This window comes from Nycticebus coucang, chromosome 24 (assembly GCF_027406575.1).
Source record: "Nycticebus coucang isolate mNycCou1 chromosome 24, mNycCou1.pri, whole genome shotgun sequence".
Taxonomy (NCBI): Eukaryota; Metazoa; Chordata; class Mammalia; order Primates; family Lorisidae; genus Nycticebus; species Nycticebus coucang.
The window spans coordinates 29,717,630-29,729,842 of NC_069803.1; the positions used below are offsets into that span (position 1 = coordinate 29,717,630).

Genomic DNA, 12,213 nt, shown 5'->3' on the forward strand with positions numbered 1-12,213 from the left:
ATTCTTTTTCACCTGCTGCTCCCTTTTGTCTCTTCAAAAGGGAGTTGCTCCCTCAGCCAGAGTCTTAGCTATTGTTTTCTCAGCCCTGTGCCAGATCAGCCATGGCTATTGGAGCTAGATCCCCCACTCTCTCAGAGTCACTGGAGGGTTCAGGCCCCCATATTGGTACTGGAGCCAAGGAAGGTTGCTCCACAACCAGAGTCCATGCACTCTGCTGCCCGGGCTTCACCTCGAGCAGCACCCGCCCCATGTCTGTGTGTGCTCTGAAGGTGCTGAAGGGCCGGGCGTCAGCCGGAGTAACTGTCAGAACAACAGACACTGCCGGGTTTTCCTGACATTCCTTCAGAAGGCTGGCTGGTAATGAAAACGATGAGTTAAAGGGATGTAGACAGTTTATTAGTTACACATACAGCAAAGCAAGATCAGTGTGGGCTTAGTTTATTAGCCCACAGAGAGACACCAAAATGGGGGGGGTCAAATGAAGGGCAGCCCTGGTGGTGGTCACTCTGTGGCTCAGGGTCCAAGACTCAACCCAGCTGTGCAATCTTATGGCCTGTAGGCTGAGCCTTATGGACTGACATGGAAAGTTCCAGTGCCCAACTGAAAGGAGGTGGACAAGGAATTACCTGTGACAGCCTGTCGCAAGGTGGCCTCACTCATTCTGTTTCAAGAAGAACTTCAGGTTCAGGCTCAGTGAAAATTCAGGCCAGCCTGCAGCTGATACCCTGCCTGTGTGGGAGCGACATGCACAGGGGTCCCACGGCCAGGGCAGAGCTGTCCTGTGCAGATGGGAGGTTTATGTAATGGAAAAGATAAACAGGGAGCCAAAAAGTCAGTAGGGCAGGGAGATATTTCTACTGAAGCCTCTCTATACAACCGAGATAGCCTTTCCAAGATCAGAGGGACAACAGGCACTGAGGAGTGTGCAATGTCACTTTGAAGTGAGAAAATGCCTTCTGAAGTTGTTCTTATAAAAAGCCCTGAGCTTTCTACGAAGGCTACACACATACAGCTTAGCTCTTCAAATTCTAGATCATAAGAGTCTGTTGCCTTATTTAAAAAATGCTAAAAACCAATAGTTGTGGGCACATCACAACTTTAGGTCACAGTGTGATCTAAATTCCTGGCGTGGAGGCGGAGGGGAGGGTGGAGGGCTCTCACGGGTGGTGGCTCCCAGGCGCCCCTCGGGTCAGGGTGGAGGACGCCCTGTGAGGCAGCACTCCAGATGAAACATGCAGTAAGCAACCAGCATTTCACTTCTGTAGCACTCCAGTCGGCAGATGCCGCCTTTGTAGCATTTCTTGTGTACTTCTGGTGAAATTAGGTTAAAACCTGGAAGGACAATGAATGGAAAGATAATTCACTACAGGTATTTTTGGACTATTGAATGATTAGTCCCTAAATCTTTCTTTCTTTTTTTTTTTTTTGTTGTTGCAGTTTTTGGCTGGGGCTAGGTTTAAACCCGCCACCTCCGGCATATGGGGCTGGCGCCCTACTCCTTGAGCCACAGGCGCTGTCCATAGTCCCTCAATTTTTATACAATTGCATTCCAAGGAGACTTAGAATAATCGATTCTTTTTTTTTTTTTTTTGATTGTTTGGGATTCATTGAGGGTACCAAGAATTAAGTTACACTGATTGTATGTGTTAGATAAAGTCCTATTTATTTATTTATTTATTTTGTTGTTGCAGTTTGTCTGGGGCCGGGTTCAAACCCACCACCCTCAGTATATGGGGCCAGCGCCCTACCCACTGAGCCACAGGCGTCACCCAATAAAGCCCCTTTTATAATTGGGTCCTGCACCCAAGAGGTGTGTCATACTGTGACCCCCCTCCCCCTCTCTCCTTTCTTCTCCCAGCTCCCTCATTCCCCTACCCCGCCTTGTATTAGCTCATCTACTACCTTCATAATAGCATTGAGTATATTGGAGTCTTGCTTCTCCTGTGGAATAATTGATTAACTGAAAAGAATAGTGCTATGGGCTGAATTATGTCATCTCAAAATTTATATGTTGAAATGCTTTCGGAGGTAACTTAAGTTACACAAGGTCATAGGGATGGACCCTAGTCCAGTAAGATTGGTACACAGATCCAACAGGATGTGTGTCCTGATTGATGGAGGACACAGCCAAAAGATGGCCTCCGCAATCCAGGAAGAGAGGCTTCATCAGAAATTGAATCAACCAGCACCTGGATTTTGGACTCCCCACTTCCAGAACTATGAGAAAACAAATTTTGTTTAAGCTACATAGTCTGTAGAGTTTTGTCACGGCAGCCTGAGCTAAGACAACTAATAACTTAGATGTTAACCTGAATCGGTCAGATAACACAGTCTAATCAACTTCGCTACACATGGTGGTTCATTATTCATTATTCAAATTTTAGTTGTTTACTCATTATTGTTTATTCACTCTAAACCAGTTTTCATAGATCCTGTGACTCAGGGACTGTGGAGGTATAGACCTAAGTATGATATAAACATTAACTGGAGTGAATTTTCAGTGAAGACAAAAAGGAAAAAAAAAAAAATCTCTGAAAAAAGAAAGAAAAAACACGTGACAAGCGCAGGGAAGTCTGTATGGCATGGAACAATCTTGTGTGTTTGGAGGAGAATGAAATCAATTCTGAATATTTGGGAAGCCTTACTGGGGTTCAAGGCATTTGAGCTATGATTACTATTACATACTACTCCTTAGAATGATCAAATACGGATGTTTCTCTACTTTTGTAAGCAAAAATGTAAGGGAGCCAATACTTGGCCATCTGTAGAAATTTTGAGCCAACACACACCCGGCCCAAGTCATCATGCCCTGGAGGGTAACTGTCCTACAGGGATAATAACCTTGTCCTGTAAGATAACAGAAGGAGATCAGGGTTATTTAGGGGACAGGATGGGAGCCCAAGGGGACAATCTGTAATTCATTTGGGAAGATGAAGTACAATGGTGAACACAAGGAAACAGGAAATTCCTGTGGAAATTTGGTGTCTAAAGCACCAAAGGGAATACTGTAGACTAGATGGAGTTGTGACTCATTTAGTCACGAGGCTGATGCTCATGTACCATAAGGATCTGGACTCATTCCGTAATGTTAGGTAGAAAGTATATTTGAGATGAGATTTTAAGAGTCGGAAAGGAATATGGTCAAGCTGAAGGCCAAGGCCACTGTGCTCCTTGACTCCCTGACTGCTACCCCAGTGGAACGGACATTTCTTCTACCACAGAAAGCTCAATCATTCTCTTGAAACAAGAAGTTCCAAATCTGTTTCTCATTTAACAGAAAGGGACCAATGAACAATAAATTCACTATCAGCAGTTTTGGTGTATGAGAAATCCTGGCAAATTATCTTAGCAGTATTTGCTGGGTTTTGAATATTATACCCAAATATGTTCTTGAATGAGAGATAAAACCACAGTGGCAAAATGGGACAGGCACCGCTACTGAAAATTCCCTAGCTGTCACGAGCCACGTATTCTTCACCTTATGCATGGGCGTGCCTTGTGTCATAGCCCATGTAATCGTTGCAAGACTCTTCATTTTCCTTTTGCAAATGAAGAAACACAAGCTCAGACCTTTGCCCGGTGTTGTGCAGCCATCAGGCTGCATAACCAAGATGCAAGCTTGGGTCTTGCTGACATCAAAGCTGGTTGTTGCTTTTTCTGCTTTGAAAATTAAGGGGCTTTTCATAGGAGTACATTCATAGGGTTGTTTGGCAAATTGTTTTTCTAGATCAAGCACCCACCCCCCGAAGATTATCATTTACCTGCCGTCACTGGGTCCCAAAGGAAGAGAACGACAAACAGGACGAGGAGAGTTTTCATGGCTGAGAGCGTCTGTCCAGGAGGCTGCTGGCAGGGGCTGACGCAGAGGACAGAGAGAAGAGGGTGTGGAGCACGCCCCACCCTGTGCCAACCTCTCAAGCCTGGGGAATGCCCTGCTCTGGGTAGACACGGTACACTGAACACCCCCGCAGCAGCTGTAAAACTGGCAGCCCTTTCCTGTTTGACAGCCTCTACCAGCCATTGAGGCCCTGGTTCTCAATGAGCACAGATGGTGTGGTTTCCTCCAGCAGCTGGGTCTGGCCTCCCAGCGTTGGTCCCTTTAGCAGAACCACCCAACGCACCAAAGGAGCTTCACACCGATACCATCTAACTCCAGTAAGATTAGCCCACATCACAAAATCCCAAAACCAGAGATGCTGGCGTGGATGAAAAGGGAACACTTCTACACTGCTGGTGGGAATGCAAACTAATACGTTCCTTTTGGAAAGATGTTTGGGGAACACTTAGAGAACTAAAAATAGACCTGCTTTTCGATCCTACAATTCCTCTATTAGGTATATATCCAGAAGACCAAAAATCACACTTTAACAAAGATATTTGTACCAGAATGTTTATTGCAGCCCAATTCGTAATTGCTAAGTCATGGAAGAAGCCCAAGTGCCCATCGACCCATGAATGGATCAATAAATTGTGGTATATGTACACCACAGAATATTATGCAGCCTTCAAGAAAGATGGAGACTTTACCTCTTTCATGTTTACATGGATGGGCTGGAACACATTCTTCTTAGCAAAGTATCTCAAGAATGGAAGAAAAAGTATCCAATGTACTCAGCCCTACTATGAAACTAATTTATAGCTTTCATATGAAAGCTATAACCCAATTATAGCCCAAGAATATGGGGAGGGGAGGGGAGCGGGGACGATGAGCGGAGGGAGGGTGATTGGTGGGATCACACCTGCGGTGCATCTTACAAGGGTACATGTGAAACTTACTAAATGTAGAATATAAATGTCTTAACACAAGAACTAAGAAAATGCCGTGAAGGCTATGTTAACCAGTGTGATGAAAATATTTCAAATTGTATATAAAACCAGCACATTGTACCCCATGACTGCATTAATGTACACAGCTATGATTTAATAAAAAAAGAAAAGAAATAAGAAACATAGGGACCAAAGGAACAAACTTGAAAGTAAAAGACTGTAAGGACTTTAAACCATTAAATTTGAGAAAGGCAAGTGTCATTCTATAAATCATAGTGCAGTGCACGAACAATGTTTTAAAAAATTTTTCTATTTATCTCATTAAAGATGCATACATTTTCCACTAAAATCTTAAATGTACTTAAGAATGACTTATCCGTATTTTAAGTCTATTTCTATATGTGTGTTGTTTTTATCAATTTACTAGTACTGAAATGATAACTTTCCAGATGTTTTTTAAAATTGCAGACTTAGGGTCACTGGGAATAAATAAACTTAACTTTTAATTAATCAACACACACACCCACAAAAATAAAAACAAATAAAAATTTTATGACGAGAAAGAATGGCAGGCGCCACAGCAGCTGACCCCACACTGGGGACTGAAGACCAGGGGCCGAGGAGGAGGTTTCCGTCATGTGAACACAGTCAGCGCTGTCCCAGAGCTTCCAAGTCACTTGGAGAGAATGTGATTACTTCTGAATTGACTAAGTTTCTGTGGCCAGGAGGAATAAGGTTCATAAGAGGAATTATCCATTTATAGAAAAATAAAGTTATGTGTCTGGTGGGTGATACCCAACATCCCTCCCTCGCTACATCTCTTGGTTGAGTCTCCTGCTCCCAACCTCTTTCCACTTCTGGTCTCTCTCGTGTACCGAGATAAGCTAACGCCATCTCTTGTCCATGTTTGCTCTGTCACCGTTGTCTTTCCTGCCCTCACGGTGTGCAGAGTGGCCAGTAGGTGCTGTGAACCCTACTTTTAAAGCTCATCTCTTCTTTTCAGGTCTCACCACCAGTGTCCCAGGCTTAGATCCCTGGAGTAACATAATGTTTCATGAAAAGATTGTGTTTATATAAAATTCTATGTCTTCTAAACAGAAAAGGATACCTTCTTCTCTTTTCTTTTTTTTTTGAGTCTCATGATGTTGCCCTGGGTAGAGTGCCATGGTGTCACAGCTCATGGCAACCTCAAAGTCTCAGGCTTAAGCGATGCTCTTGCCTCAGCCTCCCAAGTAGCTGGGACTACAGGCACCTGCCACAAAGCCTGGCTATTTTTGTTGTTGATGTTGTAGTTGTTTTTTGTAGTTTGGCAGACCCGGGCCAGGTTCGAACCCGCCAGCCCTGGTGGATGTGGCTGATGCCCTAACCACTGAGATATAGGTGCTGAGCCACCACATAAAATTTTAACGAACATACGAACTGTACCTTAGATCCCAAAGAATGATTTAATAAATCCCCAAAAGCAATAGGCTGCATCAAGTTCTCTGGTTCCACAAAATCATGGCTGACATTTACATAGCACTTACAATAGGGTGAGGTACCGTTTATAAACTTTATTCATTTATTTATTTTTGGAGACAGAGTCTCACTTTGGTAGAGTGTTGTGGCGTCACAGCTCACAGCAACCTCATACTCTTGGGCTCAAGTGATTCTCTTGTCTCAGCCTCCCAAGTAGCTGGGACTACAGGTGCCCGCCACAACGCTTAGCTATGTTTTTTAGAGACGAGGTCTCCCTCTGGCTCGGGCTGGTCTCGAACCTGTGAGCTCAGGCAATCCACCTGCCTCTGCCTCCCAGAGTGCTAGGATGACAGGCGTGAGCCCCCGCACCCAGCCTTAAAATCTTCCTAGATACTAACTCATCTAATCCTCACCATTCCACAATTGAGATGTTATTGTTACCTCATTTTATAGATGAGGAAACTGAGAGAGAAAAGTAAATAACTTGCTCAAGGTCAAAGAGTTCATAAGCCGTGAGTCTGGGCTGTCGTACTCTAGGTGAAAATTATGATTTGGTTGTGGATGTAAAGGAAGGAAGTAAATGTGGAAACACACCCATGAAAACAGTATAAACATTCGTGACATTTATATTTATTTGAATCTGACCATGTGAACATAAAAATATTATGAATTTCCTTGCATCCATTCTATTCATTGTTCTTAGGTAGACAAGACAGTTTAAGACATTTTTAGTTCTTTTTTCCTGAAGTCTGAAGAAGGTGGAGTTAGACTTCTCACCACTTCCTTTTTCTCTTCATTTTCATGTTCTTCACCCTGCAGCAGATGCTCCAGTCAGCACAGTACTGAATCGCATATTCATTCTCGTTGCACTTCATTCTGCAACTGTAGTGTCCAGAACGACATCCAGTGTTAGAGAATGAGCTGGCTTTGAAAGGAGAGACAAATTATATTATACATGTTACTTATTTTCTTATTTTTTAATGTCTTTTTTTTTGAGTCAGAGTCTCACTATGTCGCCCTCAGTACAGTGCTGTGGCGTCACAGCTCACAGCAACCTCCAACTCTTGGGCTCAAGCGATTGTCTTGTCTCAGCTTCCCAAGTAGCTGGAACTACAGGCGCCCGCCACAACACCTGGCTATTTTTTGCTTGCAGTTGTCATTGTTGTTTGGCAGGCCTGGGCTGGATTCAAACCCACCAGCTCTGGTGTGTGTGCCCTAGCTGCTGAGCTACAGGTGCTGAGCTGTTATTTTTTAATGTCTTAAAGGCTTTATAATAAATTATAAACAACAACAGTAAAGAACTTTCCCAGCAAAAACAACAAAAACAAAGAAAGTGGAGATATTAAATAAAGGAAGATGAAGATTTTTTTCTATAAAGAGAGCACATGGGCTCAGCGCCTGTAGCACAGTGGTTACGGTGCCAGCCACATACACCAAGGGTGGCGGGTTCGAACTCCACCTGGGCTAGCTAAACAACAATGGCAATTGCAACAAAAGATAGCTGGGTGTTGTGGTGGGTGCCTATAAGTCCCAGTTACTTGGGAGGTTGAGGCAAGAGAATTGCTTGAGCCCAAGAGTTGGAGGTTGCTGTGAGTTGTGACGCCACAGCACTCTACTGAGGGTGACATAGTGAGACTCTGTCTCAAAAAAGTAAAAATAAAAATAAAGAAAGCACATAAATGAGGCAGAAGCTGGGAAGGAACAGAGTTTTTAATGAGAACTATTATTATTCATTAATATTCATAAAAAGGGAATAAAACAGCAAGCCATGGAGTGGGAGAAGATATTCACAAGATATGTAATCAAAGTGCTTACACCCAGGACATATGATGTATACACACACATGTATGTCATTATATGTAACGTATATATGATACATATGTGTATGTAAAAGAAAATTACAAATAACTCAATGGATCATGGGCAAAACATTTGAGCAGGTACTTCAAGAAATGATATCAAAATTGCCAATAAACAAATGAAATTATCCTCAATCTTATTAGTAATCTAGGAATTCAAGTTTAAATTACACTGAGAACTACCACACATCTTCTCTTTACCAGAAGAGTGAAGTTAAACAGCCTGACAACATAAACAGTTAATAAGGATGTGGGCCCAGAAGAGAGCTCTTCTACACTGAAGGAGCATACATTTGCTCAAATAAGCAGGAAACTCTTTGGCATTATTTCCTAAAATTGAAAATATACATATCCTGTTTCAAACACTTAGAACTTTAATTCTATACCCCTAAAAAAGATATGCACAGGTGGAGGGAGGGTAATTGGTGGGACCACACCTACGGTGCATCTTACAAGGGTACATGTGAAAGTTACTAAGTGTAGAATATAATGTCTTAACACAATAGCTAAGAAAATGCCATGAAGGCTATGTTAACCAGTGTGATGAAAATATTTCAAATTGTATATTAACGCAGCACATTGTACCCCATGATTGCATTAATATACACAGCTATGATTTAATAAAAAAAGGTGTGCACATATGTAACAAGAATCATTTAAGAATATTTAAAGCAGTAATAGTATTCATAGCAGGCAAAACTTGAAAACAACTTAAATGTTTACCAACAGTAAAATAGATAAATAGTGGCATATTGCTATGCTATGACACCATGTAGGATTAAAATTAATGAATTATAGTTGCACACAGCTACATAGATAAATTCCATAAATGTAATCTGAAGTAAAATAAGATACGAAAAGTACATTCTATGTTGTTCCATTGATACAAAGGTTAAAGCAATATGGCAAAACTAAACAATAATGTCTGTATAGACATATAGACATCAATAAATACGTTTATATACACACAGTAACCATATTCACTCTTGCAGTCTGAGTCCTAACTCAGTTGCCTACCCTTCTAATACCCTATTCATAAATCTACGTTAGTCTGAGCCAGTAATAGCCGTCTTTGTTTTTGTGCCAGTGATTAAGTTGGGGCTGGCTATGTAACATTTTTCTGGAAAACTTTGGAAAAAGTATTCTTTGATGACTCTTTTTGTTCTGGTCTATCTGGTGGGCTTGGATATGATGTCTAGGACACTGACAGCTATCTTGGGGCTGTGAAAGGAGCTAGTTAAAGATATATCTGACACTTGAGGGTACAAAGATCCTGGTTACACTAACTGCATTTGTCAGTCCAAGTCCCTCTTATAAATGTGTTCCTCCCCCGAGAGGTGTGCCAAACACTGTGACCCCCACCCCTCCCTTCTACCCTCTCACTGCTCCCCCATTCCTCCACCCCCCACCACGGACTAGGTCATCGATTGTCCTCAAGTCAGAACTGAGTACATTGGATTCTTGTCTCTCCATTCTTGTGATGCTTTAATAAGAAGAATGTGTTCCAGCTCCATCCAAGTTAGTACAAAAGACAATTAAAAAAAAAGATACATCTGACACTTAAAGTTGGTGATTTGCTGAATGAACCTGTTTTAGAACAGCCCGATCTTGGGAGCTCTTGCTATGTCTAATAATATATATAATTATTATTTAAGTCTATTGAGTCTGGTTGTTTGTAACTTGAATCTGAAAAGCAACTCAAGAGTATAGAAAGCGTGTGTAATAAAACATTAGAAAAACCCCACAGAGTGAAAAAGTATTTGCAAATCTATGTCTAAAAAGAGTTTATTATCCAGAATTTATAAAGAGCTCACAACTCAACACTAAAAAAGACAAATAATACAATAAAAAAAAACAAGCAGTGGCGGGCGCCTGTAGTCCCAGCTACTCGGGAGGCTGAGGCAAGAGAATCGCTTAAGCCCAGGAGTTGGAGGTTGCTGTGAGCTGTGTGAGGCCATGGCACTCTACCAAGGGCCATAAAGTGAGACTCAGTCTCTACAAAAAAAAGAAAGTAATTTGGGAAAATTTGATTATTTAATAAGTATACATGTATAATTGGCTAAATATTTGGTTAAAAATTTAGGTGAAATCTTAATAAAAAATAATTTCCATATAGGTTAAATCAAACCATAAAAGTTTTACACAACTTTAAAGAAATGCGTTGTCTGGCCCTTGCCTAGGTCAGAGGTGAGTGAGTTCTCTGAACCAAGGACTCCGATGGAACACTCACCTCTTCACTTCCAGCCCTTTCAGTCGTCACTTACATCCCATTTTTCTAATTCCCCAAATTTTCCTTGTTTTCTGTGCATCCTCCCACCATCTTTTGATCAAAAACAACTCTTGAGAGGGAACCGCCTTGTTGGCTTTCCAATCCTCTGCGTAGTCTTCATGGTACAGTGAATTGTACCTTGTCTAATTTATGCTCAAACGATGGGAAGACCTTGCATTTTCCTTCACTTCCATTTTTATAACTCTGAAATCAACGTTTCGGTCTTACCTTGAGGAGTTAGAGAGAACAAGGCGAGGACGCCAAAGACGTAAAGCAAGATCCTCATGGTTGGATGAGTCAGTTAGGGACAATCAGTAGCTCGGATGCAGAGAACTTCTTCAGTCCTCAAGAGGTGATTTGTGGCATGATTATTGAACCTTTCAGCAGCAAGAACATTCCTGTGTTTCAATGAAATTTTATATCAGGAAACAGAATGCAATGGACATGACTATTAGTCATTAGAAATACGTTTGTCAAATGCTGATGGGGTATGAACAAAGAATAGAATGCATAGAACTTAAAGAGGGATTTGCTATGGTGAAGCAGAACAGATACTCTGTTGAAAAATCACATTGTCTTACAGCTCTTGGAGAAACGGTGAAAGTTAAGGTAACCGTAATACAAGAAAAATATTCAGGTGGGGAAAGGAAGAGCAGAGGGAGGGAAAGAGGGAGGGGGGTGGGGCCTTGGTGTGTGCCACACCTTTTGGGGGCAAGACACAATTACAAGAGGGACTTTGCCTAACAAATGCAATCAGTTTAACCTGGTTTCTTGTACCCTCAATGAATCCCCAACAATAAAAAAAAAAAAAGAGGGCAGTGTCTGTGGCTCAAGGAGTAGGGCGCCGGTCCCATATGCCGGAGGTGGCGGGTTCAAACCCAGCCCTGGCCAAAAAACAAAAAAAAAAAAAAAGAAAGAAAAATATTCATTTACTTCCCTGATTATAGGAAGAAAACCACTTGATAAATAGCATACCTATTTATTAATATTTTGGGGAATGTATGTTAGCATGCCTAAGCAATGTGATTAGATTTGAAAACTTACACAGGCTAGTGAGATACATAAAAGCTTTAATTTGATTATCTCTCTGTGTAATCAACTTAATGAGATCAACTACTTTTTATTTATTTTATTGACTTTTTTTTTTTTTTTACTTTTAATTTTTTTTCTTTTTTGTTTAGCAGGTCCTGGCCAGGTTGGGTTTGAACGGTACTCTAACCAGTGAGCTACAGGTGCCCAGCCTACTTTTAATATTTTTGAGATAGGGTCTCACTCTGTGACCCTAGGCCAGTGTTTTGCAACCTTTTTTATTTCACGGCACACTTGAACCTATAGGTAAACTTCAGCAACACACTTAAATTATGTTGATCAAAAAATTTTAAAAAAGAGTAGGCTGAGTGGGTGTGGTGGCTCATGCCTATAATCCTAGCACTCTGGGAGACTGAGGCCTGTGTATTGCTTGAGCTCACCAGTTTTACCAGGTCAAGACCAGCCTGAGCAAGCACAAGACTCCGTCTCTAAAAATAGCTGGGCATTGTGGGGGATGCCTGTAGTCCCAGCTACCTGGGAGGCTGAGGCAAGAGGATCACTGGAGCCCAAGAGTTTGAGGTTGCTGTGAGCTCTGATGCCATGGCACTGTACCCAGGGTAACAAAGTAAGACTCTGTCTCAAAAAAAAAAGAAAGAAAAGAAAAAAATAATTTTTTTTTTTTTTTTTTGGCCGGGGCTGGGTTTGAACCCGCCACCTCCGGCATATGGGACCGGCGCCCTACCCGCTGAGCCACAGGCGCCGCCCAAGAAAAAAATAATTTAATGAATTATTTTTAAAAGTTTTTCACGGCACACCAGTTGAAAAATCACT

At 41.8% G+C, this 12,213-nt stretch overlaps 2 protein-coding genes across 2 annotated transcripts; both read right to left on the reverse strand.

The window, feature by feature from the left end:
• Positions 1–1,189: 1,189 nt before the first annotated feature.
• DEFB134 (defensin beta 134) lies at positions 1,190–3,819 on the reverse strand. The gene is made up of 2 exons (XM_053578291.1): positions 3,762–3,819; positions 1,190–1,332 (listed from the first exon to the last, which is right to left on the reverse strand). Exons 1-2 carry the CDS (start codon positions 3,817–3,819, stop codon positions 1,190–1,192), a joined length of 201 nt encoding a protein of 66 aa, XP_053434266.1.
• Positions 3,820–6,998: 3,179 nt separating this feature from the next.
• On the reverse strand, positions 6,999–10,639 carry DEFB131B (defensin beta 131B). The gene is made up of 2 exons (XM_053578180.1): positions 10,582–10,639; positions 6,999–7,150 (listed from the first exon to the last, which is right to left on the reverse strand). Exons 1-2 carry the CDS (start codon positions 10,637–10,639, stop codon positions 6,999–7,001), a joined length of 210 nt encoding a protein of 69 aa, XP_053434155.1.
• Between the last annotated feature and the right edge of the window lie 1,574 nt (positions 10,640–12,213).